This window comes from Ranitomeya imitator, chromosome 6 (genome assembly GCF_032444005.1).
Source record: "Ranitomeya imitator isolate aRanImi1 chromosome 6, aRanImi1.pri, whole genome shotgun sequence".
NCBI classification, from domain to species: domain Eukaryota; kingdom Metazoa; phylum Chordata; class Amphibia; order Anura; family Dendrobatidae; genus Ranitomeya; species Ranitomeya imitator.
The window spans coordinates 197,975,610-198,002,441 of record NC_091287.1 but is presented as its reverse complement, the minus strand read 5'-3'; the positions used below and the strand labels follow the sequence as shown (position 1 = coordinate 198,002,441).

At 45.0% G+C, this 26,832-nt stretch overlaps 2 protein-coding genes across 2 annotated transcripts in view; both read left to right on the top strand.

Moving 5' to 3' along the window:
- TRIO (trio Rho guanine nucleotide exchange factor) overlaps positions 1-26,832 on the top strand; it is a 2,940,676-nt gene that overhangs the window by 1,998,228 nt on the left and 915,616 nt on the right.
- LOC138641340 (uncharacterized) lies at positions 1,819-3,011 on the top strand. The gene is made up of 2 exons (XM_069728904.1): positions 1,819-1,978; positions 2,122-3,011. Exons 1-2 carry the CDS (start codon positions 1,842-1,844, stop codon positions 2,831-2,833), a joined length of 849 nt encoding a protein of 282 aa, XP_069585005.1. The 5' UTR covers positions 1,819-1,841; the 3' UTR covers positions 2,834-3,011.

Here is a 26,832-nt window from a genome sequence, read left to right as displayed (position 1 = left end):
AAAATGCATCAACATTACTCAATGCAGAATCTCCTGGTGCAAGAGAAAACGCCCAGTCCTGTGGGTCGCCGCGCAAAAAAGAAATAATAATCAAAACCTGTTGAATAGGATTACCAGAAGAATGAGGTTTCAAGGCCAAAAATAGCTTACAATTATTTCTGAAGCTCAGGAACTTAGTTCTGTCACCAAAAAACAAATCAGGAATCGGAATTCTTGGTTCTAGCATCGATTTCTGATCAATAGTATCTTGAATCTTTTGTACATTTACAACGAGATTATCCATTGAGGAGCACAGAGCCTGAATATCCATGTCCACAGCTGTGTCCTGAAGCACTCTAATGTCTAGGGGAAAAAAAAGACTGAAGACAGAGCTAAGAAAAAAAAATGATGTCAGGATTTCTTTTTTCCCTCTATTGGGAATCATTGGTTTGGCTCCTTGTACTGTTATGGCTGGCAATCAGGCAACACAGCGTGCAGTAATCAGCGCACATACAGAGATCTGGCAATAACCAAAAACAATAGGACGAGCTCTGAGACGTGGAATCTCTGTAGACTGCAGTACCTGATCTATCCTCACACAACTATAAGCAGCAGTGGATTGCGCCTATCACTACCTATGCAACTCGGCACTGCCTGAGGAGCTGACTAGCCTGAAGATAGAAATACAAGCCTGACTTACCTCAGAGAAATACCCCAAAGGAATAGGCAGCCCCCCACATATAATGACTGTTAGCAAGATGAAAAGACAAACGTAGGAATGAAATAGATTCAGCAAAGTGAGGCCCGATATTCTAGACAGAGCGAGGATAGCAAAGAGAACTATGCAGTCTACAAAAAACCCTAAAACGAAAACCACGCAAAGGGGCAAAAAGACCCACCGTGCCGAACTAACAGCACGGCGGTGCACCCCTTTGCTTCTCAGAGCTTCCAGCAAAAGTTAATAGCAAGCTGGACAGAAAAAACAGAAAACAAACTAGAAGCACTTATCTAGCAGAGCAGCAGGCCCAAGGAAAGATGCAGTAGCTCAGATCCAACACTGGAACATTGACAAGGAGCAAGGAAGACAGACTCAGGTGGAGCTAAATAGCAAGGCAGCCAACGAGCTCACCAAAACACCTGAGGGAGGAAGCCCAGAGACTGCAATACCACTTGTGACCACAGAAGTGAACTCAGCCACAGAATTCACAACAGCAGCGTTTGCCCATGTTGATATGCGGTTTTTCCTGCATTTGCGTTTTTGGTGTGCATGGTGACAAATTTTACAGGAGAAAAATCTAGATAACCAGACACCGCCAATGTGACTACAGAGGGCATGTATTATGGGATATCTTTATATAGACCCTTGAACAGCTAAAATCTTCAGATTTTGCTCCTGTATCCTGTGTCATGATGAATCTTCGCATGGAGAGCTTTTATTTCAACCTGGATTTAAACATCAAGCTGTTTCTTGCTTGTGCTTTTTCTTGGGAGCAAGACAGAAATCGCGAAAGATGGAGAAGGAGATGTCGTAGGCGTTTTTGGAGACACCCCATTATTAAATTTACGTGAGAGACGTGGCGCCTATCACACGCTGTATGGCGAGCTTAATGCCAACTCGGACAAATTCCCGGAATATACAAGACTCGTTCCGGGATTTGCTTGCTCGTGTCCAAGGAGCCATACGGAGACAGGACACCCAGCTCCGTAGAGCGATTCCACCAGAGGAACGTCTGCTGGTTACATTAATAATAATAATAATCTTTATTTTTATATAGCGCTAACATATTCTGCAGCACTTTACAGGTTGCACACATTATCGTTGCTGTCCCTGTTGAGGCTCACAATCTAAATTCCCTATCAGTATGTCTTTGGAATGTGGGAGGAAACCGGAGTACCCGGAGGAAACCCTCGCAAACACGGAGAGAACATACAAACTCTTTGCAGATGTTGCAGTCCAGCGCTGCAAGGCTGCTGTGGTAACCACTGCGCCACCATTAAGGTACGTAACAAATCTAAACCAATGCCAGTGCTAATTTTGGGTGTTCAGACATGTTTTTTTTTTGTATTTTCCTTTATGTCTTTAGCATGACAACACCATAAATAGAATTGATTGTAATTGTTTTTTCTTTTTTTTTCTTCCAGATTTCTGGCAACCGGAGAGGGTTTATCATCCCTCCACTTCCAATACCGGCTTGGAATATCCACCCTGTCCAGAATAGTTGCGGACACCTGCCGGGCTTTGTGGAATGTACTCCAGGATGAGTTTGTACCCCTACCGACCTTGGACATGTGGATTGGAATTTCGGAAAAATTCTGGAGTGTGTGTGATTTCCCCAACTGTTTGGGAGCGGTGGATGGAAAGCACATCCGCATTATCAAACCAGCCAGAACAGGATCGGAGTACTTCAATTATAAAAAATATTTTTCTGTTGTGCTCATGGCAATACCCGATGTGGACTGCCGCTTCATCGCCGTGGACATTGGAGCTTTTGGCTGTGGCAACGATTCCCAGACTTTTAAGAACTCTGATATGGGCCGCCGTGTGTATGGCAAAAATTTTAATTTTTCACGGCCACGACCTCTCCCCAACACTCAAGGTCCACCAATGCCATTTGTTATGGTTTGGGATGAGGCCTTTCAGATGTGTGAAAACCTACTGAAGCCATATTCCAGTTGGGACTTGAACCACACTAAAAGGATTTTTAACTACAGACTGACCAGGGCCCGGAGAACAGTAGAGTGTACCTTTGGTATTCTAGTCTCAAAATGGCGCATTCTTGCATCAGCCATTAATCTAAAAATGGAGACAGTCGACGAGGTGGTAAAGCCTGTGTGGTTCTGCATAATTACATAATGGCTAAGGAGCGGCCCAACATTGATCTGGATGAACCAGTTGCACACCCACTGCCCGATTACCAGCATCACCCACTGCAGTCAACAGCTGAAGTTGGCCACATGCGGAACCAATTTGCTGCCTTTTTTGATTCGGGTTATTGGACGTGTGTCATGGCAGGACAATGTTGTGTAAATGTCCTGTTGTGATTTTATCTGTACCAGTTATTTTCTTAAATGTTACTAAGATTTCTCGTTAATAAACTTTATTTTTTGGTGTCTTGACCGTGTCTCCTATGTTTTTCCTCTACAAAGCAAGGCTGTCCTCACACTAGACGTATTTGGTCTGTATTTAATATCCGTATTTATCACTGTCCTCCCTCCCCCACTGCATCTAGTTCACTCTCTGACTTTGAACCAGTTACAGAAGAAGAAGTAATCCGGCTCCTTGCATCTTCTCGCCCAACCACTTGCACCAGTAACCCCATTCCGTCACATCTCCTCCAGTCCCTTTCCCCGGCTGTCACCTCTCACCTAACAAAAATATTCAACCTTTCTCTCACTTCCGGTATTTTTCCTTCCTCATTTAAGCATGCCATTATACATCCATTATTTAAAAAACCATCCCTCAATCAAAACTGTGCCGCTAATTATAGACCTGTCTCTAATCTTCCCTTAATCTCTAAACTCCTCGAACGCCTGGTCCACTCCCGTCTTACCCGCTATCTCTCAGATAACTCTCTTCTCGACCCTCTTCAATCTGGTTCCCGCTCTTTACACTCTACTGAAACTGCCCTCACTAAAGTCTCTAATGACCTACTAACAGCTAAATCTAATGGTCACTACTCCATGCTAATTCTCTTTGATCTCTCCGCAGCATTCGACACTGTGGATCATCAGCTCCTCCTCACTATGCTCCGCTCCATCGGCCTCAAGGACACCGTTCTCTCCTGGTTCTCCTCCTATCTCTCTAACCGCTCCTTCACTGTATCTTTTGCTGGTTCCTCCTCCTCTCACCTTCCCTTTACTGTTGAGGTTCCTCAAGGATCAGCCCTAGGCCCCCTCCTCTTCTCTTTGTATACTGCCCCTATTGGACAAACAATCAGTAGATTTGGTTTCCAGTACCATCTCTATGCTGATGACACCCAATTATACACTTCTTCTCCTGTTATCATGCCTACCTTTTTAGTAAACACCAGTGATTGTTTTACCGCTGTCTCTAACATCATGTCCTCCCTCTATCTGAAACTGAACCTGTCAAAAACTGAACTCCTCGTGTTTTCTCCCTCTATTAACCTGCTTTGCCTGACATTGCCATCTCCGTGTGTGGTTCCACCATTACTCCAAAGCAACACGCCTGCTGCCTTGGGGTCATACTTGATTCCGAGCTTTCTTCACCCCCCACATCCGATCACTGGCTCGCTCTTCTTATCTGCATCTCAAAAACATTTCTAGAATTCGCCCTTTTCTTACTTTCAACTCTGCAAAAACTCTTACTGTTTCACTTATTCATTCTCGTCTGGACTATTGTAACTCTCTACTAATTGGCCTCCCTCTTACCAAACTTTCCCCTCTCCAATCTGTCCTGAATGCTGCAGCCAGGATCATATTCCTCACCAACCGTTACATCGATGCCTCTACCTTGTGCCAGTCATTACACTGGTTACCCATCCACTCAAGAATCCAGAACAAAACTACTACCCTCATCCACAAAGCACTCCATGGCTCAGCACCACCCTACATCTCTTCTCTGGTCTCAGTCTACCACCCTACCTGTGCCCTTCGCTCCGCTAATGACCTCAGGTTAGCATCCTCAATAATCAGAACCTCCCATTCCCGTCTCCAAGACTTTACACGTGCTGCGCCGATTCTTTGGAATGCACTACCTAGGTTAATACGATTAATCCCCAATCCCCACAGTTTTAAACGTGCCCTAAAAACTCATTTGTTCAGATTGGCCTACCACCTCAATGCACTAACATAACTATCCCTGTGTGGCCCATTCAAAACAAAAAAAAAAAAAAACATAATCAGGTTCCTCGCAACATGTTCTCATACACTTTATGCAGTTATTAGCCCTCTGTGTCTGTAGTGCTACATACTTAGGCTGGTTTCACATTTGTGTTTTGTAACGCTGTGTTTGTACCGCATATAAACGCATGCATTTTGTTTTCCTATGTTTAACACTAAAAACGCATGGGCTTTTTTTGTACACGTTTGGCCGCGTTTAACGACGCATGCGTTTTTTCGATGCATGCGTCCTGCCGCGGAAATGCAACATGTAGTAATTTTCAGAGGAGTCTTTTTGGCGCATGGAAACGCATGCGTTCATTTGCGTTTGATTTGCATCAAAAAAATACATTGGTGTCTATGGAAACGCATGCGTTTTTATGCACATGCGTTTGGTTGCGTTTTTGAAAGCATGCGTTTCAATTTAGATAACCATGTCTAGACACTGATAAGACACCCCCTACCATCAAGGTGATAAAAGGGAGTGTGTGGACAGTTGCAGGTCACTTTTCACCAGACTCTGAAGAAGACGAGACACAGCCAGGCAGCATCTTGGAGGATAAGTCTCATAACAATGTGAGTATATCCTAGCCAATGCCTTTATTTTCTATTTTTTTTGCTCTACATGTCCTAATTTCTTCCATTTCTTTCTTTCTACATGTATCAGAATGTCTTCTTCGGAGTCTTCATCTGGTGAGGAGTTTCAGGCACGTCAGTCGGAAGTGGAGCATGCCAGTGAGGTGTGTATTTGCCTCGTCAGCTTGGTAAGTATTCACTGTCACATCGACACATGTGACAATTTGATTTTTTCTTTTTTTTTAGAGCACTTCTACTGAGGCACAGACCGGGCAGGAGCAGCGGAGTCAAGCTTCGGTGGGAAGACGGCAGCGGGTACGTATACAAGGCTGACTGTCCTCATTGTAATATTCTTGAATCTTCCTTTTTTACCACTCGTATTTCTTTAATTTTTTCTTCTGGAATCCTTTTGTATGTTGACTTTCATATTCATGCCATTTCTCATCATCTGTTCTCTTTCTTTTCCTTATGTAATTGAGCAAACTTTAATGACTTTCTTTAATTTTTAGGTTTCACAGCGGGACGATGACCTGATCGACAACAACCTCCTAATCACACTGGTCCAGGAGCGAGTTCCGTTGTGGGACAGCCGGGATCCACTGCATTCGATGAACAGCATGCTCCGCCGTTTATGGAATGAGGTGGCCCAAGCGATGTGGGATGGCTGGGACAACGCCCCGCCACGGGTCCGTAGTGCATTTAGTAAGTATTGCACTGCAGTGTGAAGCAGCAGAGACCTTGGCCGTGCTCTCTTGACTGTGTGTGATGAAAGAAACTCTCCGGAGTTTCTCTCATCACACACAGTTGTCTGTGCACGGCAAAAAGTCCATTTCCTGACCATAATGTGTTTTTTTTAACAGTGGACAAAGTAAAAACACGTTGGTGTTCGATGAAGGACCGCTTCAACAAGGACGTGCGCCAAGAGTCGTGCTGCCAGTGGTTCAGGAGCAAGGATCCGAACGTACATTTTTAAGACCGGTCCTTGTCCAGAGAACGTAAGTTTTTGTCACATGCTTTCGGTTGTATTGTATTGACATAATCTGTATTTTAAAATTCCACAGGATTTAGCGTCTGGTTATTTTTTGGTATTAATTTTCTGTTTCCTTTTTTCACAGCACGACTGTCGGCCCAGGTTCTGGAGCGGTCCTTCATCCGGCAGCCACGGACCCGTCCCAGCCATCCAGCAGCGCAGCAGCAGGTGGGCCTTCCACACTAAGGGAGCTGGCCCACCAGGTCTTCCCCTTTCGCAGTCCTCTTCCACTGCCCCCTTTTTTTGGGCTCATCCCGGCAGTGACAGAGGGCTTCGGACAGGTCACTCATGCCCGAGTTTTTGCACTTGAGCTCGGTTTTACACGAAGCAATCAAGGCTTTAGGTGACCGAATGGATGTTTCTCATAACCTCTTGAATGCCCGTATCCAGGAGGTCACCAAAAGCCTTGATCAAGTGAAAGCCGACCTCCAGATGCCAGCTCATCATTTTTTTAACCAAATTGAGCAGGGCATGTCGGAACACCTTACCCCTGATCTCCAGCTCAGTGTGATGCAGGCCTACAATGCTGCTTTTGTGCAGGCTATGCAGCAGAGTCGGTATTTACAGCAGACAGTGGCGGCATATCCAACTGTGCTGTCACGATTAACCTCAATGCCGACCTTTGCTGCATACCACTGCACGGCCACCTCAATTCCTTCCACAGGCGGACTCCACAACAGCGCCAACACCATGATGAGTGCAGTTGGACATCCCACCGCCACCACCGTGACAACCGCTGCTCCGGCTTGGACCTCCTCCACTGACACCACGATGCAGCAGGACCCTGGTTTGGCTTTTCGGACCGGCCCCACCACGATGCCGCAGGACCCTGGCATGGCTTTCAGGACCACCCCCACCACAATGCAGCAGGACCCTGGCGTGGCTTTTCGGACTGGCCCCACCACGATGCCGCAGGACCCTGGCATGGCTTTCAGGACTGCCCCCACCACGATGCAGCAGGACCCTGGCATGCCTTTACGGACCGGCCCCACCACGATGCAGCAAGACCCTGGCAGGGCTTTCCGGACCGCCACCACCATGGCGCAGCAGGACCCTGGCATGGCTTTATGTACCCCTCCGCAACGACGCAGCAGGACCCTGGCATGGCCGTTCGCTCGACAAGCGCTATGGACTGTGAGACAGTGCAGCCGGACCCTGACGGGTCGCCCGCCACCACTCTACGGCATATGAGCCCACCAAGACGTCCCCCTACCAGGCAACCCCCCAAAAAAACTCAGAAAAAACAAAAACAAAAAACTCTTAAGTATTCCTCCCCCTTCACCTACCGATGTGTCTGTATTGTCAGTTTTGTCTAACCCTTCCAGTGCGTCTCAAGCCTCTCGTGTCAAGCCCCATCCCCGAACTTCCAGACCCTTCTAGTTTCATTGCCCCTTCTCCTGCCACCTCTGCGTCGTCCACGGTTAGCCAGGCCTCAGTTCTTCACACCCCCCATTTACATCACTCTGCCCCAAGCCGACGCAGTAAAAAATAAATTTTTTCAGTTGTTAACAAAATAAAAAAAAGTTTGATTTGCCACAATTATGTTTGGTTTATTGTATCTATCGCCGCCGGCAACACACATCGTGCGCCAAGAAACGTCGCCACACACTTACTTTTTGGGCCACATCATATCTCCAGTAGTTAAAATACAAGACTGCAGCTATATGTGTGTCTTTAGTATACAGATATGAGGTGGGCCAAAAAATATAACATGTATCTCCATATTCTCTTTTTGTCTATGCCAAGTGTGGCAGTATGAAGAGAAAATGGTGGAAATACAGTCCAGTCCTCTACTGAACAGGTCAGATGTAAAAAAACTCATTAGTTATGACACCTGACCTGTTGAGTAGATAACTAGATAATCTATTACACACAAATTAAGGGCACAATGGTTGTCACACGCTACATATCTATGCTCACCTGCCCATGTGTCAGAAATAGTGAATTCATGAGCCTGTATATGTTTATCATGAATTCATTATTTCTGACACCTGATTTGATGAGTATAGATAACAGTGACAGTGATTGTCTCTTCAGTTTGTGTCCAATGGATACATGAGAAGACAATCATGACGCAATGACGTCAACAAGCTTACCAATAAAGCAACATGGCTGCCATTATTAGCAGTATGTGGCCAGTGTTTTATAACAGTATTTCTAAACCAAAACAAGGAGTGGAACAATTATAGGTAAATTATGATAACATAATAACTAGCACCTCTGCTTGTATCGCCCACTCCTAGTTTTGGATTACAAAAAATGATATTAAATACCGATCAAATACTGCCAGGTTTTGTACAACCTTGGTTTAGAGAGGAAACAGATAGGAGACACGGTCAACACAACCAACACTAAAGTTTAATGTGAAATATTATTTTCATTGTAGAAAATTACTGGTACAGATAGAGATACAACAGGACATTTACACAACATTGTCCTGCCATGACACCCGGCCAATATCTGAATCAAAAAAGGCAGCAAATTGGTCCCGCATGAGACCAATGGCTGCAGTTGACCGCAGTGGGTGATGCTGGAAATCAGGCAGTGGGTGTGCAACTGGTTCATCCAGTTCAATGTTGGTTCGCTCCTTAGTCATTATGTAATTGTGGAGAGCCACACAGGCTTTGACCACCTCGTCAACTGTTTCCACTTTTAGATTTATGGCTGCTGCAAGAATGCGCCATTTAGCGACCAGAATGCCAAAGGTACACTCTACTGTTCTTCGGGCCCTGGTCAGTCTGTAGTTAAAGATCCTTCTAGTGTGGTTCAAGTCCCGACTTGAATAGGGCTTCAGTAGATTTTCACACATCTGGAAGGCCTCATCCCCAACCATAACAAATGGCAGCGGTGGACCTTGAGTGTTGGGGAGAGGCTGTGGAGGGTGAAAATTGAAATTTTTTCCATACACACGCCGGCCGATATCCGAGCTCTTGAAAGTCTGGGTATCGTTGCCACGGCCAAAGGCTCCAATGTCCACGGCGATGAAGCGACAGTCCGCATCAGCTATTGCCATGAACACTACAGAAAAATATTTTTTATAGTTGAAAAACTCCGATCCGGTTCTGGCAGGTTTGATAATGCGGATGTGCTTTCCATCCACCGCTCCTAAACAGTTGGGGAAATCACACACATTCCAGAATTTTTCTGCAATTTCACGCCACATGTCCGCGGTGGGTAGGGGTATAAACTCATCACGGAGTACATTCCACAAAGCCCGACAGGTGTCCGCAACTATTCCGGACAGGGTGGATATTCCAAGCTGGTACTGGAAGTGGAGGGATGATAAACTCTCCCCTGTGGCAAGAAATCTAGAACAAAACACAAACAAAAAACAACATTACAATCTATTCTTTTTATGGTTTGGTTACAAAAAAAAAGAGGAAAATACACAAAAAATATATGTCAAAATAACCTAAATTTGGACTGTCATTGGTTTAGATTTTAAACGTACCTTAATGTCACCAGCAGACGTTCCTCGGGTGGAATCGCTCTACGGAGCTGGGTGTCCTGTCGCCGTATGGCTCCTTGGACACGAGAAAGCAAATCCTGGAACGATTCTTGCGACATTCTCGTGTACTCCTGGAATTTCTCTGGGTTGGCATTCGGATCGGCATAGAGCGTGTGATAGGCTCCACGGCTCTCATGCAGTTCAATAATGGGGTGCCTCCAAAAACGCCTACGTTGTCTCCTTCTCCATTTTTCGCGATTTCGGTCTTGCTCCCAAGCAAAAGCACAGGCAAGAAACAGCTTGAAGCTGAAATCCAGGTTGAAATAAAAGCTCTCCATGCGAAGATCCATCATGACACAGGATACAGTAGCAAGCTGTTAAAATTTCAGTGGCCCTAGGGTCTATATATAGAGATCCCATCATATACGCCCTCTCTAGTCCCATTGGTGGTGTCTGATTATCTTGATTTTTCTCTTGTGAAATTTCTCTTCTTGCGCACCAAAAACGCAAACGCAGGAAAAAACGCATGTAAACACGTACAAACGCTGCGTTTTTTAGCTGCATGCGTTAACGCATGCGTCCAAAAAACACTGCGTTTGTACACGTTTACATGCGTTTTTTTCCTGCACTTGCGGATGCGTTTAAAACGCTGCAGATCAAAACGCAAGTGTGAATCCAGCCTTAGGCAGTTAACTGGTTTATGCAGCTTTACATGAACACCTGAGCCTTACACTATGGCTGGTCCGAATAACTAAAGCAATTGTTACCATCCACCTCTCGAGTCTCCCCTTTTCCTCATAGTTTATAAGCTTGCGAGCAGGGCCCTCATTCCTCTTGGTATCTATTTTGAACTGTGATTTCTGTTATGCTGTAATGTCTATTGTCTGTATAAGTCCGCTCTATAATTTGTAAAGCGCTGCGGAATATGTTGGCGCTATATAAATAAAATTATTGTTAGTATTATAATTATTATTCGTATTTGTAATCCAAAGCCAGGAGTGGGTGATAAAGGCTGAGGTGCTATATATGTTAATATTACAATTTTCCTCTAATTTTTCCACTCCTTGTTTTGGCTTACAAATACTGATATAAAATACTGACCACATACTGCTAGTGTGACGGCAGCCATGTTGTTTTAGTGGTAAGGTTATTGACGTCATTGCGTCCTGATTCTGTTCTGCAGTATCTATTGGACACAGACTGAATAGACAATGGCTGTCATACAAAACAGATCTATACTCATCAAGTCAGGTGTCAGAAATAATAAATTCATGATGCACATATAACAGCCTCATGAATTCACTATTTTTAACACATATCCAGGTGACAAATAGATATGACGTGTATGACCGCCATCGTCCCTTCACTTTGTTTCAAATAGATTACGTACACAGAAGAGAAAATGGAGGTCATACAAGGCAGTTCTCTACTCACCAGGTCAGGTGTCCTAACTAATGAGTTTTTGGACACCTGACCTGTTGAGTATAGTTCTGCATTGTATTTCCGCCATTTTCTCTTCAGTCTGCAACACTAGTCACAGACTAAGCAGAAAGAAGAGATTATGGAGATATTACAAGTATTAATTTAGTGGCCCACCTCATATCTCTATACTAAAGACACACAAAGCTGCAGTCTTTTACTTGCTAACTACTGGAGCTATGTGGCCAAAAAATTAAGTGTTCGGTGCACGGTGTGTGTTGACGGCGGCAAAATACACAATTAAACCACATATAATTGGGGGCAAAAAAGAATATTATTTATTTTGTTATATACAAACTTTTTATTTAACTGCGCCTGCTTGGGGTAGAGTTATGGAAACGGGGGGTGTGAAGCTGTGATGCCTGGCTGAGTGTGGACGACGCAGGGGTGGCAGGAGAAAGGACAATGAACCTTATGGGGTCTGGTAGTTCGGGGATAGGGCTTGACACATGAGAGGCCTGAGACGCACTGGAAGGGTGAGACAAACCTGACATTACAGACACACTGGGAGGTGAGGGGGGCGGAATACTAATAGTCTGCTATTTTTTATTTTTGGGATCGCCGGTTTCTGGGAAGCCTCTGTGGGCTCATACGTCGTGGCATGGTCGTGGTTGATGACCTGTCAGGGTCCGGCTGCACTTTGCCAGAGTCCATAGTGCTCGTAGAGCATGCAGCCATGCCAGAGTCCATAGTGCTCATAGAGTGTGCAGCCATGCCAGAGTCCATAATGCTCGTAGCGCGTGCAGCCATGCCAGAGTCCATAGTGCTCATAGAGCGGAAGGCCATGCCAGAGTCCTGCTGCATCGTGGTGGTGGCGGTACGGAAGGCCATGCCAGGGTCCTGCTGCTGCATCGTGGTGGTGGCGGTACGGAAGGCTATGCCAGGGTCCTGCTGCTGCATCGTGGTGGTGGCGGTACGGAAGGCCATGCCAGGGTCCTGCTGCTGCATTGTGTTGTCAGTGGAGGAGGTCCAAGCAGGAGCAGCGGTTGTCATGGTGGTGGTGGTGGGCTGTTCTACAGCAGTCGGCATGGTGGTGGTGCTGTACTGGTGTCCGGCAGTGCTAGGAATAGAGGTGGCCGTGCAGTGGTATGCAGCAGAGGTCGGCATTAAAGTTAATCGTGACAGTGAAGGCACAAGTGGATATGCCGCTACTGTCTGCTGAATATCTGCTGCATAGCCTGCACATAAGCAGCATTGCAGGCCTGCATGACACTAAGCTGGAGATCAGGAGTAAGGTGTTCCGACATGCCCTGCTCAATTTGGTTAAAAAAGTGATTTGCTGGCCTCTGGAGGTCGGGTTTTGCTTGGTCAAGGCTTTTGGTGACCTCCTGGATACGTGCATTCAAGAGGCTATGTGAAACATCCATTCGGTCACCCAAAGCCTTGAGTCCTTCGTGAAAAACCGAGCTCAAGTGCAAAAACTCAGGCATGAGGGACCTCTCCGATGCCCTCTGCTGCTGCCGGGAGGAGCCCCCCCAAAAAGGGGCAGAGGACTGGGAAAGGGGAACACCTCATGGACCAGCTTCCTGGTCTCCAGGTAGTGTGGCAGGCCCACTTGCTGCAGCGCTGCAGGATGGCTGGGAGGGGTCCGTGACTGTCAAATGAAGGACGGCTCCAGAACCTGGGCCAACAGTGCTGCTCCATGTGCTGTGAAAAAAGGAAAAAAAAATGAATACCAAAAATTAACCAGACGCCAAATACTGTGGAATAGAAACATACAGATTATGGCAATACAACACAACCTAATGCACGGGAGAAATACTTACATTCTCTATGCAAGGAGCGGTCTTAAAAATGCCAGAACGCGATGGTATTTGTACGTTCGGGTCCTTGCTCCTGAACCACTGGGAACTCTCTTGACGCAGGTCCTTGTTGAAGCGGTCCTTCATCGAACGCCAACGTGTTTTGACTTTCTGCACTGTTGAAAAAACAAAAAATTATGGTTACACAATGTACTTTTGGCCATGCTCACACAACTGTGTGTGATGAGAGAAACACCTGAGAGTTTCTCTCATCACACACAGTTGTGTGAGCACTGCCAAGGTCTCTGCCATTTCACTGCATTGCAATACTTGCAAATTGCACTTCGGACCCGAGTAAGGGCGTTGTTCCAGCCATCCCATATCGCTTTGGCCACCTCATTCCATAGGCGTCGGATCGTCACATTGTCCGAGTGCTGTGGAACCCGGGTGTCCCACAACAGGACTCACTCCTGGACCAGGGAGATGAGGAGGTCATTTTCTATGAGGTCTTCATCCCATTCTGGAACCTATAAATTAAATAAAGACATTAATGTTGGATACATTAACATAAGGAAAAGAAAGAAAACAGAGGATGAGAAATGGCATGAATAAGGAAATTCAAGATACAAACGGAATCCAGAAGAAAAATGTAAAGAAAGAGGAAAGTAAAGAAAGGAAGATTCAAGAATACTAAAGTGAGGATACAGTAAACAGTCAGCCTTGTATACATACACGCTGCCGCCTTGCCACCCGACCATGACTCCGCTGCTCCTGCCCAGCCTCTGCCGCAGTAGTAGAAGTGCTCTAAAGAAATGAAAAAAAAAATTGTCATATGTGTAGATGTGACAGTGAATACTTACCAATCTGACGAGGTGAGTACTCACTTCACTGACATGTTCGACTTCAGAAGGCCCAGGACGTTGCTCCTCATCAGAAGAAGACATTCTGATGCATGCATAAAGAAAGAAATGGAAGAAATTAGGACATGTAGAGACAGAGCATAGAAAATAAAGGCATTGGCTAGGATATACTCACATTGTTCAGTCTTGTTTCCTCCAAGATGCTTTCGTCTGGTCTGGTTCTCAGTCTGCTGCATAGTGACCTGCAACTGTCCACTCCCTCCCTTTATCACCTTGTAAGTGGGGGGTGGCTTATCAGTGTCTAGACATGTTTTTCTCTGGTGCAACGCATGCATTAATGAACGCAAGCAAACGCATGTGCTTGCGGCCGCATGCGTTCACATAGACAGCAATGAGTTTTTTTGATGCATTTGTACCGCTAACAACCTGCATATGTTTCTAGGCTGCAAATTAACGCCTCCAAAATTACTACATGTAGCGTTTACCGTGCCAAACCGCAGACGACGAAACGACGCATGTGTCGTCAAACGCGGCAAAACGCAATCAAAAGCAGACCCTTGCATTCCTAATGTTAAACATAGGAATACACAACACATGCGGATTATTGCGGATGAAACACTGCGGACACAACCGCAAATGTGAAACCGGCCTTAGACAGAGTCTGCTGCAGACAGTGGCCAGTGATGATAGTTTGCAATGGCTCTTATGGTAACGTGGCTTCTGTGTGTGCAGAGCTGCTGATTGATTTAATGCTCAGAATGCAAAAAGAGGAGGTGTAGCATTGCACAGTCCACTCACATTTCAATGCAAAATAAATAGATTTTTTATGGCAGCTAAACTACTCGAATCTTTACTATATGAATCATATTTATAGGGGCTAGGTCCCTTATTAATTAATTTATTTTACTCGCTTATAAAGCACTATTAATTGCACAGCGCTTTACAGACAGGCACCTTCCCCATAATGGCTCACCATCTTGCCTACTGTATAAGTACAGGTGCTTCTCACAAAATTAGAACATCATCAAAAAGTTAATTTATTTCAGTACTTTAATACAATCTCAGAAAACTAGAATACTTTATAATACCAGCTTGAAAAATTATTTTAAAATCCGAAATGTTGGCTTACTGAAATGTATGTTCAGGAAATGCACTCAATACTTGGTCGGGGCTCCTTTTGCATCAATTACTGCATCAATGTGGTGTGGCATGGAGGCGATCAGCCTGTGGCACTGCTGAGGTGTTATGGAAGCCCAGGTTGCTTTGATAGCAACCTTCAGCTCCTCTGCATTGTTGGGTCTGGTGTCTATCAGCTTCCTCTTATGAACAAAGAAAAAGAACAAGGCACTACCGTAAAGCCCGCACACTACACCACACCCCTGACGAAGCCGTACGGGTTACGGCGATACGTGTTAGGTCGCACCCCGCTCTGGTTTCCATCTGTGGCTCCCCTTTTGGTTGGTATCCTCCTTCTCCCCCTGGCAAGTTCATGATTCTGCTTCTTGCATCTTTGCTTTGCTCCATCATATCCTCACACATGATGTGGTTATGATCCACATTTAACTATCTGGGACACCCTTCTATTTACCTCTTTTGGGCTTTGGCATCTTTTATATAATCTATTTGAGGTTTTCTTGCATCCTTGATGACCCTGTAGGATCTCTTGCATCCTTGATGACCCTGTAGGATCTACACTAGCTTCTTGTGGCCACTGTATTATTGGCATATATTCGGTTGTCCCATTAGTTCCATTAAAGCAATTGTTTGGTTTTGGCGGACTTTACGTATATTTAGGGTTTTTTACAGGGGGTTCTTCCTATTTCAGGGGCATCTGTATTGCTTTATACATTAATGGTGGGATATGTTATGATCATTGTTTATTTATATTTGTATTTTTGTTATTATATATGTCTTTCCATTACTCCACTATACTGTGTATTATATGGATGTATCTCAAAACAAAGGGGGTCCATGAGTGGGGTGCTGTTGTTTTGCTTTTACTTGTGTTTTAATGTTTTTCTGCTGTTATGGTGTACCCAATAAAATTTGATATTTTGTTATAATTCTGTGGTGTAGTGTGCGGGCTTTACGGTAGTGCCTTGTTCTTTTTCTTTGTTCATATTATCCCATACTACCGGCCTTTTGGCACCTCCCCCTTATTTAGATTATAGTTGTGCGCCTTGTCTCTTCTCATTACATATCAGCTTCCTCTTGACAATATCCCATAGATTCTCTATGGGGTTAAGTTCAGGCAAGTTTGCTGGCCAATCAATCACAGTGATACTGTTGTTTTGAAACCAGGAATTGGTACTTTTAGCAGTGTGGACAGGTGCCAAGTCCTGCTGGAGAATTAAATTTCCATCTCCAAAATGCTTGTCGGCAGAGGGAAGCATGAAGTGCCCTAAAATTTCCATGTAGTCGGCTGTGCTTACTTTGGTTTTGATAAAACACAGTGGACCTACACCAGCAGATGACATGGCTCATCAAACCATCACTAATTGTGGAAACTCCACACTAGACCTCAAGCAGCTTGGATTGTGTACCTCTCCACTCTTCCTCTAGACTCTGGGACCTTGATTTCCAAATGAAATTAAAAATGTACTTTCATGTGAAAACAACACCTTGAACCACTGAGAAAAAGTCCAGTTCTTTTTCTCCTTGGCCCAGGTAAGACACTTCTGACATTGTGTTTTGGTCACGAGTGGTTTGACACAAGGAATGCGACACTTGTAGCCCATTTCCTATCCTTTGTATGGTGGCTCTTGAAGCAATGACTCCAAAAGCAGTTCACCACTTGTGAATCACCCCCAAATTTTTGAATGACTTTTTCTTAGCAATCCTTTCAAGGTTGTGGTTATCCTGGTTGGTTGTGCACCTTTTCCTACCACACTTTTTCCTTCCACTCAACTTTCCATTAATTTGCTTGGATACAGCACTCTGTGAACAGCGAGCTTCTTTATCAATGACCCTTTGTGGCTTACCCTACTTGTGGAGTGTGTCAATGACAGCCTTCTGGATATCTGTCAAGTCAGCAGTATTCCACATGATTGTGGAGCCCACTGAAACAGACAAAGATCCTTATTAAATGCTTAGGAACCTTTGCAGGTGTTTTTGTTAATTATTCTAATTTACTAAGATAATGACCTTTGGGTTTTCATTGGCTGTAATACATAATCATCAACATTAACAGAAATAAACAGTTGAAATAGATCACTCTGTAACTATTCTATATAATATGAGTTTCACTATTTGTATTGAAAAATATTTAGAATTGAGAGTCCTCAGTGGTTGATACCTTTTAATGGCTAACTGAAAAGATGGTAACAAATTGCAAGCTTTCGAGACTACTCAGGTCTCTTCATCAGGCATATGAAGGTTCAGATGAATGACCTCGGGGAGACCAAAACATCCAACACCGCGGAGACACCATCACGTGTTTCTCAACGCAGTGATCCAGAACACTGCCCCCATCCCTTATGGGAAATATGCAAATGCATGTAAAGTAAGCTGCGGAGACACCATCACGTGTTTCTCAACGCAAGCAATGAATAGCCAGGCCTTTCCCCGGGAAGGAACAACCACAGGAAGGGCAGCATCCAATAAAGGAAAACATCCAATAAAGGAAAACCACCTATGCCAAGCATGGTATCCATCCACAGACAGCTGTTTCGGAGTTTTTGCCCCTCATCAGTGTGGAGTAGGAAACTGGCTATTAGGAGCAGTGCCTAGTAAAAGGCTGTGAAGGTACAGATGAATGACCTCGGGGAGACCAAAACATCCAACACCGCGGAGACACCATCACGTGTTTCTCAACACAGTGATCCACAACACTGCCCCCATCCATTATGGGAAATATGCAAATGCATGTAAAGTAAGCTGCGGAGACACCATCATGTGTTTCTCAATGCAAGCAATGAATAACCAGGCCTTTCCCCGGGAAGGAACAACCACGGGAAGGGCAGCATCCTATGAAGGAAAACCACCTATGCCAAGCATGGTATCCATTCACAGTCAGCTGTTTCGGGGTTTTTGCCCCTCATCAGTGTGGAGTGGGAAACTGGCTATTAGGAGCAGTGCATAGTAAAAGGCTGTGAAGGTGCAGATGAATTACCTTTTTCCTTTTTGGATGCTGCCCTTCCCGTGGTTGTTCCTTCCCGGTGAAAGACCTGGCTATTTATTGCTTGCGTTAAGAAACACGTGATGGTGTCTCCGCAGCTTTCTACATGCATTTGCATATTTCCCATAAGTGTTGGGAGCAGTGTTCTGGATCACTGCGTTGAGAAACACGTGATGGTGTCTCCGAGGTGTTGGATGTTTTGGTCTCCCCGAGGTCATTCATCTGTACCTTCACAGCCTTTTACTAGGCACTGCTCCTAATAGCCAGTTTCCTACTCCACACTGATGAGGGGCAAAAACCCCGAAACAGCTGTCTGTGGATGGATACCATGCTTGGCATAGGTGGTTTTCCTTTATTGGATGTTTTCCTTTATTGGATGCTGCCCTTCCCGTGGTTGTTCCTTCCTGGGGAAAGGCCTGGCTATTCATTGCTTGCGTTGAGAAACACGTGATGGTGTCTCCACAGCTTACTTTACATGCATTTGCATATTTCCCATAAGGGATGGGGGCAGTGTTCTGGATCACTGCGTTGAGAAACACGTGATGGTGTCTCCGCGGTGTTGGATGTTTTGGTCTCCCCGAGGTCATTCATCTGTACCTTCACAGCCTTTTACTAGGCACTGCTCCTAAAAGCCAGTTTCCTACTCCACACTGATGAGGGGCAAAAACCCCGAAACAGCTGTCTGTGGATGGATACCATGCTTGGCATAGGTGGTTTTCCTTTATTGGATGTTTTCCTTTATTGGATGCTGCCCTTCCCGTGGTTGTTCCTTCCCGGGGAAAGGCCTGGCTATCCATTGCTTGCGTTGAGAAACACGTGATGGTGTCTCCGCAGCTTACTTTACATGCATCTTCATCAGGCATAGACTAATAGAAATTCTGAAGAATCACATATTTATGCACAATTTTTCAGAATTTCTATTCTATGCCTGATGAAGAGACCTGAGTATTGTCGAAAGCTTGCAATTTGTTACCATCTTTTCAGTTAGCCATTAAAAGGTATCAGCCACTGAGGACTCTCAGTTCTAAATATTTTTCTATCCACTAACTAACACGGTACCAGGATATATATCTTCCCTGTATTTGTATTGAAGAACTGAAGTAAATTAACTTTTTGATGATATTCTAGTTTAGTGAGAAGCACTTGTATATGGGAAAAAACTAGTTAAACAGAATATGTTCAGCGATGTATACTGAGTGCAGCATTTGTGATAGAATGACAGTTGTCCCTGCTGCAGAACTAGCAGAGCTCGATATGTTGAGCCTTGTGTAACGCCTCTCACACCACCAGCTTTCTGTGTGCAATGTACCGTATATATTCGAGTATAAGCCGACCCGAGTATTAGCCGACCCCCCCAATTTTGCCACAAAAAAACTGGGAAAACTTAATGACTCGAGTATAAACCTAGGGTGGGAAATGCAGCAGCTACCGGTAAATGTCAAAAGTAAAAATAGATACCAATAAAAGTAAAATTAATTGAGACATCAGTAGGTTAAGTGTTTTTGAATATCCATGTTGAATCATGAGCCCCATATAATGCTCCATGAAGTTCGTTATGGCCCCATAAGATGCTCCATATTAAAATATGCCCCATATAATCCTGCATAAAGGTTAATAATGGCCCCATAAGATGCTCCATAGACATATTTGCCCAATATAATGCTGCACAAATGCTGATTATGGCCCCATAAGATGCTCCATAAAGATATTTGTCCCATATAGTGCTGCATAAACATTGGTTATGGCCCCATACAGACACTTGCCCCATATAGTGCTGCACAAACGTTATGGCCCCTTATAGTGCTGCACAAACATTATGGCCCCATATAGTGCTGCACAAACATTATGGCCCCATATAATGCTGCACAAACGTTATGGCCCCATATAGTGCTGCACAAACATTATGGGCCCCATATAGTGCTGCACAAACATTATGCCCCATATAATGCTGCACAAACGTTATGGCCCCTTATAGTGCTGCACAAACGTTATGGCCCCATAGATGCTTCATACAGACACTTGCCCCATTTGCTGTGATAAAAAAAAAGTCACATACTCACCTCTCCGTTGCTCAGGCCCCCGGCGCTTTCAATATTCATGTGCTGATCGTTCCGGCACAGCTCCATCTTCAGCACTGACATTCAGGCTGAGGGCGCGCACTAACTATGTCACCGCGCCCTCTGACCTGAGCGCCACTGCTGAAGATGGAGCGGCGCCGAAACGATGGGAGGTGGAGCCGCATATTCATTACTGTAATGAGCGGTACCATGTGACCGCTCAGTACAGGAAGATGCTGCCGGTGCCGGGGAAGCCAGGGACCTGCAGGGACCGCACCAGGAGTAGGTAAGTATAATTAGACAGCCCCCGCTGCCCCTCACCTGCCGACCCCTGGGTATGACTCGAGTATAAGCCGAGAGGGGGACTTTCAGCCCAAAAAAGTGGGCTGAAAATCTCGGCTTATACTCAAGTATATACATTATATTAACAGAAAGCTGCTAATAAGTAGTGGGGGGCAGGGAAGGCACAAGACACCTATTCTTCTAGTGATAAGCTCCTGCTAATAAGGCTGGTTTCACACTTGCGTTTTGATCTGCAGCGTTTTAAACGCATCTGCAAGTGCAGGAAAAAATGCATGTAAACTCGTACAAACGCAGCGTTTTTTAGATGCATGCGTTAACGCATGCGGCTAAAAAAACGCAGCGTTTGTATGCGTTTACATGTGTTTTTTCCTCAGTTTGCGTTTTTGTGCGCAAGAAGAGAAATTTCACAAGAGAAAAATCAAGATAACCAGACACCACCAATGGGACTAGAGAGGAGGTATATGATGGGATCTCTATATATAGACCCTAGGGCTACTGAAATTTTAACAGCTTGCTACTGTATCCTGTGTCATGATGGATCTTCGCATGGAGAGCTTTTATTTCAACCTGTATTTCAGCTTCAAGCTGTTTCTTGCCTGTGCTTTTGCTTGGGAGCAAGACCAAAAACACTGATTTTATTAAAGCAGCAAAACACAGCCTAATAAGTGATATCACTGGAATCAAGATTTCTGCCACTTCATTTCGCTACTTTCAGAATATATCATAAAACCTGCTGACAGAATCCTTTCCTTTTAACTGAAATAAGACAGTGATTGAAGATATGTAGAAAAGCTGCTCCTAATAGCCAGTTTCCTACTCCACACTGATGAGGGGCAAATACCCTGAAACAGCTGTCTGTGGATGGATACCATGTTTTGGCATAGGTGGTTTTCCTTTTTGGATGCTGCCCTTCCCGTGGTTTTTCCTTCCCGGTGAAAGACCTGGCTATTTATTGCTTGCGTTAAGAAACACGTGATGGTGTCTCCGCAGCTTTCTACAGCATTTGCATATTTCCCATAAGGGTTGGGAGCAGTGTTCTGGATCACTGCGTTGAGAAACACGTGATGGTGTCTCCGCGGCTTTTCTACATGCATTTGCATATTTCCCATAAGGGTTGGGAGCAGTGTTCTGGATCACTGCGTTGAGAAACACGTGATGGTGTCTCCGTGGCTTTTCTACATGCATTTGCATATTTCCCATATGGGATGGGAGCAGTGTTCTGGATCACTGCATTGAGAAACACGTGATGGTGTCTCCGCGGTGTTGGATGTTTTGATCTCCCCGAGGTCATTCATCCTTATGTTTATAGTCCTTTCACTAGGCACTGCTCCTAATAGCCAGTTTCCTACTCCACACTGATGAGGGGCAAATACCCCGAAACAGCTGTCTGTGGATGGATACCATGTTTTGGCATAGGTGGTTTTCCTTTTTGGATGCTGCCCTTCCTGTGGTTGTTCCTTCCCGGTGAAAGACCTGGCTATTTATTGCTTGCGTTAAGAAACACGTGATGGTGTCTCCGCAGCTTTCTACTTGCATTTGCATATTTCCCATAAGGGTTGGGAGCAGTGTTCTGGATCACTGCGTTGAGAAACACGTGATGGTGTCTCCGCGGTGTTGGATGTTTTGATCTCCCTGAGGTCATTCATCCTTATGTTTATAGTGATTGAAGATATGTCACACTGTAAATATGTTAAATATAGCAGAGAAATACAGATCCTCTGTAGTACATGCTGTCCTGTTTAGTTACTATTTTTGTAGGTGCAGGATAATTTCTAGCTTTCCTGTTGTCTGAGGCAAAAAATGAAGTGGGTCTCATTTGCACAGTTCACTCTGAACTTAAAATTGAATACAGCTCACCGGATATGTTTCCACAGTCACAGGTAAGATCTGCACCAAATCTGCATCTGAGGCCACTGGCAGGTCACCTGCATTTTTGATGCACTTTTCCTGCGTTTTTTAATGCGTTTTTTTCATGCGGAATTGTGTGTTTTTGTAAGCTAAATATATACAAAAAAAAGAATTGTGATGTAATTTCCTTGTCCAACCTCTTCTTTTACATACTCCATTGAAGAATACGCACACAGATACTGTAGATACATCTATACATACATCTGTAGATAGATAGTATATAGATCTACTGTATCTATCTATAGCTATATCTATTTTATCTATCTATAGCTATATCTATCTGAGTCGCCCACCAGGGCAATGGGGATTATTGGTACCAGGTCCGGTCAACCCAAAGGGGATGTCACGGTGGCTGCGACCCGGTCCGTGGTCCTGGGCGCCCAATTAAAGGGGAAAGTCTTTTAGGGGTTTTATGAATAGAGTTTGTCTTCATGAAACCACCTGTGGTGTTCGATCAGTAAGGACCGACGCAGCTTAAAGGGGTCCTCTGGGGTGATGTTATGCAGCAAGATGGTGGTAACCTGTTGTGAATTCTGTGGCAGAGCTCCCTCCTGTGGTCACAAGTGGTACTTCAGCTGATTCTGTCTATGAGCTTCCGTTGGTGGATGTGAGGGGTACTGCGGCTTCTGAGTTTCCTTCCTCAGGTGATGTGGTGAAGTCGTTAGGTGCTGCTCTATTTAACTCCACCTAGTGCTTTGATCCTGGCCTCCAGTCAATGTTCTAGTATTGGACTTGCTTCCTCCTGGATCGTTCCTGTGGCCTGCTGCTCTGCATAGCTAAGTTTCGCTTTTGTTATTTTTGTTTGCTGTTTTTTCTGTCCAGCTTGCTTATTTGGTTTTTCTTGCTTGCTGGAAGCTCTGGGACGCAGAGGGTGTACCTCCGTGCCGTTAGTCGGTACGGACTGTCTTTTTGCCCCCTTTGCGTGGTTGTTTGTAGGGTTTTGTGTTGACCGCAAAGTTACCTTTCCTATCCTCGCTCTGTTCAGAAAGTCGGGCCTCACTTTGCTAAATCTATTTCATCTCTACGTTTGTCTTTTCATCTTAACTCACAGTCATTATATGTGGGGGGCTGCCTTTTCCTTTGGGGTATTTCTCTGAGGCAAGGTAGGCTTATTTTCTATCTTCAGGCTAGCTAGTTTCTCAGGCTGTGCCGAGTTGCATAGGGAGCGTTAGGCGCAATCCACGGCTGCCTTTAGTGTGGTTGGAGAGGATTAGGGATTGCGGTCAGCAGAGTTCCCACGTCTCAGAGCTCGTTCTATGTTTTTGGGTTATTGTCAGGTCACTGTATGTGCTCTGACTTCTATGTCCATTGTGGTACTGAATTACCTAATCATAACAGTACTGGAGGCCCAAAGTACTAATGATTCTCAATAGAGGGAAAAAAGAAGTTCTGAGACCATTTTTTTTTCTCTGCACTGTGTTTTGCCTTTTTTTTCCCCTAGACATTTGGGTGGTTCAGGACACAGGTGTAGCGATGGACATTAAAGGTCTGTCTTCATGTGTGGATCAGCTCACGGCAAGAGTACAAAATATTCAAGACTTTGTGGTTCAGAATTCTGTGTTAGAACCAAGAATTCCTATTCCTGATTTGTTTTTTGGAGATAGAACTAAATTTCTGAGTTTCAAAAATAATTGTAAACTATTTCTGGCTTTGAAACCTCGCTCCTCTGGTGACCCAGTTCAACAAGTTAGGATCATTATTTCTTTTTTACGTGGCGACCCTCAGGACTGGGCATTTTCTCTTGCGCCAGGAGATCCTGCATAATGTAATATTGATGCGTTTTTCCTGGCGCTCGGATTGCTGTACGATGAACCTAATTCGGTGGATCAGGCAGAGAAAAAATTGCTAGCTCTGTGTCAGGGTCAGGATGAGATAGAGGTATATTGTCAGAAATTTAGAAAGTGGTCCGTACTCACTCAATGGAATGAAGGTGCACTCGCAGCTATTTTCAGAAAGGGTCTCTCTGAAGCCCTTAAGGATGTCATGGTGAGATTTCCTATGCCTGCTGGTCTGAATGAGTCTATGTCTTTGGCCATTCAGATCGGTCGACGCTTGCGGGAGCGTAAATCTGTGCACCATTTGGCGGTATTATCTGAGCATAAACCTGAGCCTATGCAGTGCGATAGGACTTTGACCAGAGTTGAACGGCAAGAACACAGACGTCAGAATGGGCTGTGTTTCTACTGTGGTGATTCCACTCATGCTATCTCTGATTGTCCTAAGCGCACTAAGCGGTTCGCTAGGTCTGCCACCATTGGTACGGTACAGTCAAAATTTCTTTTGTCCATTACCTTGATTTGCTCTTTGTCATCATATTCTGTCATGGCATTTGTGGATTCAGGCGCTGCCCTGAATTTGATGGACTTGGAGTATGCTAGGCGTTGTGGGTTTTTCTTGGAGCCCTTGCAGTGTCCTATTCCATTGAGAGGAATTGATGCTACGCCTTTGGCCAAGAATAAGCCTCAGTACTGGACCCAGCTGACCATGTGCATGGCTCCTGCACATCAGGAGGTTATTCGCTTTCTGGTGTTGCATAATCTGCATGATGTGGTCGTGTTGGGGTTGCCATGGCTACAAGTCCATAATCCAGTATTAGATTGGAAATCCATGTCTGTGTCCAGCTTGGGTTGTCAGGGGGTACATGGTGATGTCCCATTTCTGTCTATTTCGTCATCCACCCCTTCTGAGGTCCCAGAGTTCTTGTCTGATTACCGGGATGTATTTGATGAGCCCAAGTCCGATACCCTACCTCCGCATAGGGATTGTGATTGTGCTATCGATTTGATTCCTGGTAGTAAATTCCCAAAAGGTCGACTGTTTAATTTATCTGTGCCTGAGCACGCCGCTATGCGGAGTTACGTGAAGGAGTCCTTGGAAAAGGGGCATATTCGCCCGTCATCGTCGCCATTGGGAGCGGGGTTCTTTTTTGTGGCCAAGAAGGATGGTTCGCTGAGACCTTGTATAGATTACCGCCTTCTAAATAAGATCACGGTTAAATTTAAGTACCCCTTGCTGCTGTTATCTGATTTGTTTGCTCGGATTAGGGGGGCTAGTTGGTTCACCAAGATAGATCTTCGTGGTGCGTATAATCTTGTGCGTATTAAGCGAGGCGATGAATGGAAAACTGCATTTAATACGCCCGAGGGCCATTTTGAGTACCTAGTTATGCCATTCGGGCTTGCCAATGCTCCATCAGTGTTTCAGTCCTTTATGCATGACATCTTCCGAGAGTACCTGGATAAATTCCTGATTGTATACTTGGATGATATTTTGGTCTTCTCGGATGATTGGGAGTCTCATGTGAAGCAGGTCAGAACGGTGTTTCAGGTCCTGCGTGCTAATTCTTTGTTTGTGAAGGGATCAAAGTGTCTCTTTGGTGTTCAGAAGGTTTCATTTTTGGGGTTCATTTTTTCCCCTTCTACTATCGAGATGGACCCTATTAAGGTCCAGGCCATCCATGATTGGACTCAGCCGACATCTCTGAAAAGTCTGCAAAAGTTCCTGGGCTTTGCTAATTTTTATCGTCGCTTCATCTACAATTTTTCTAGTATTGCTAAACCATTGACCGATTTGACCAAGAAGGGTGCTGATGTGGTCAATAGGTCTTCTGCTGCTGTGGAAGCTTTTCAAGAGTTGAAGCGTCGTTTTTCTTCTGCCCCTGTGTTGTGTCAACCAGATGTTTCGCTTCCGTTCCAGGTCGAGGTTGATGCTTCTGAGATTGGAGCGAGGGCTGTTTTGTCGCAGAGAAGTTCTGATTGCTCGGTGATGAAACCATGCGCCTTCTTTTCCAGGAAGTTTTCGCCTGCTGAGCGAAATTATGATGTTGGCAATCGAGAATTGCTGGCCATGAAGTGGGCATTCGAGGAGTGGCGTCATTGGCTTGAAGGAGCTAAGCATCGCGTGGTGGTCTTGACTGATCATAAGAACTTGACTTATCTCGAGTCTGCCAAGCGGTTGAATCCTAGACAGGCTCGTTGGTCGCTGTTTTTTGCCCATTTTGACTTTGTGGTTTCGTACCTTCCGGGCTCTAAAAATGTGAAGGCGGATGCCCTGTCTAGGAGTTTTGTGCCAGACTCTCCGGGTTTATCTGAGGCGGCGGGTATTCTCAAAGAGGGAGTAATTCTGTCTGCCATCTCCCCTGATTTGCGGCGGGTGCTGCAAAAATTTCAGGCTAATAAACCTGATCGTTGCCCAGCGGAGAAACTGTTTGTCCCTGATAGGTGGACGAATAAAGTTATCTCTGAGGTTCATTGTTCGGTGTTGGCTGGTCATCCTGGAATCTTTGGTACCAGAGAGTTAGTGGCTAGATCCTTTTGGTGGCCATCTTTGTCACGGGATGTGCGTTCTTTTGTGCAATCCTGTGGGATTTGTGCTCGGGCTAAGCCCTGCTGTTCTCGTGCCAGTGGGTTGCTTTTACCCTTGCCGGTCCCGAAGAGGCCTTGGACACATATCTCTATGGATTTTATTTCAGATCTTCCCGTCTCTCAAAAA

Bases quoted from the DNA above. Each gene is read 5' to 3' on its own strand.
- LOC138641340 (XM_069728904.1), top strand. From the start codon at position 1,842: ATGTCTTTGGAATGTGGGAGGAAACCGGAGTACCCGGAGGAAACCCTC. The intron at 1,979-2,121 runs GTACGTAACAAA...TTTTTCTTCCAG, and splicing joins ACCACTGCGCCACCATTAAG to ATTTCTGGCAACCGGAGAGG.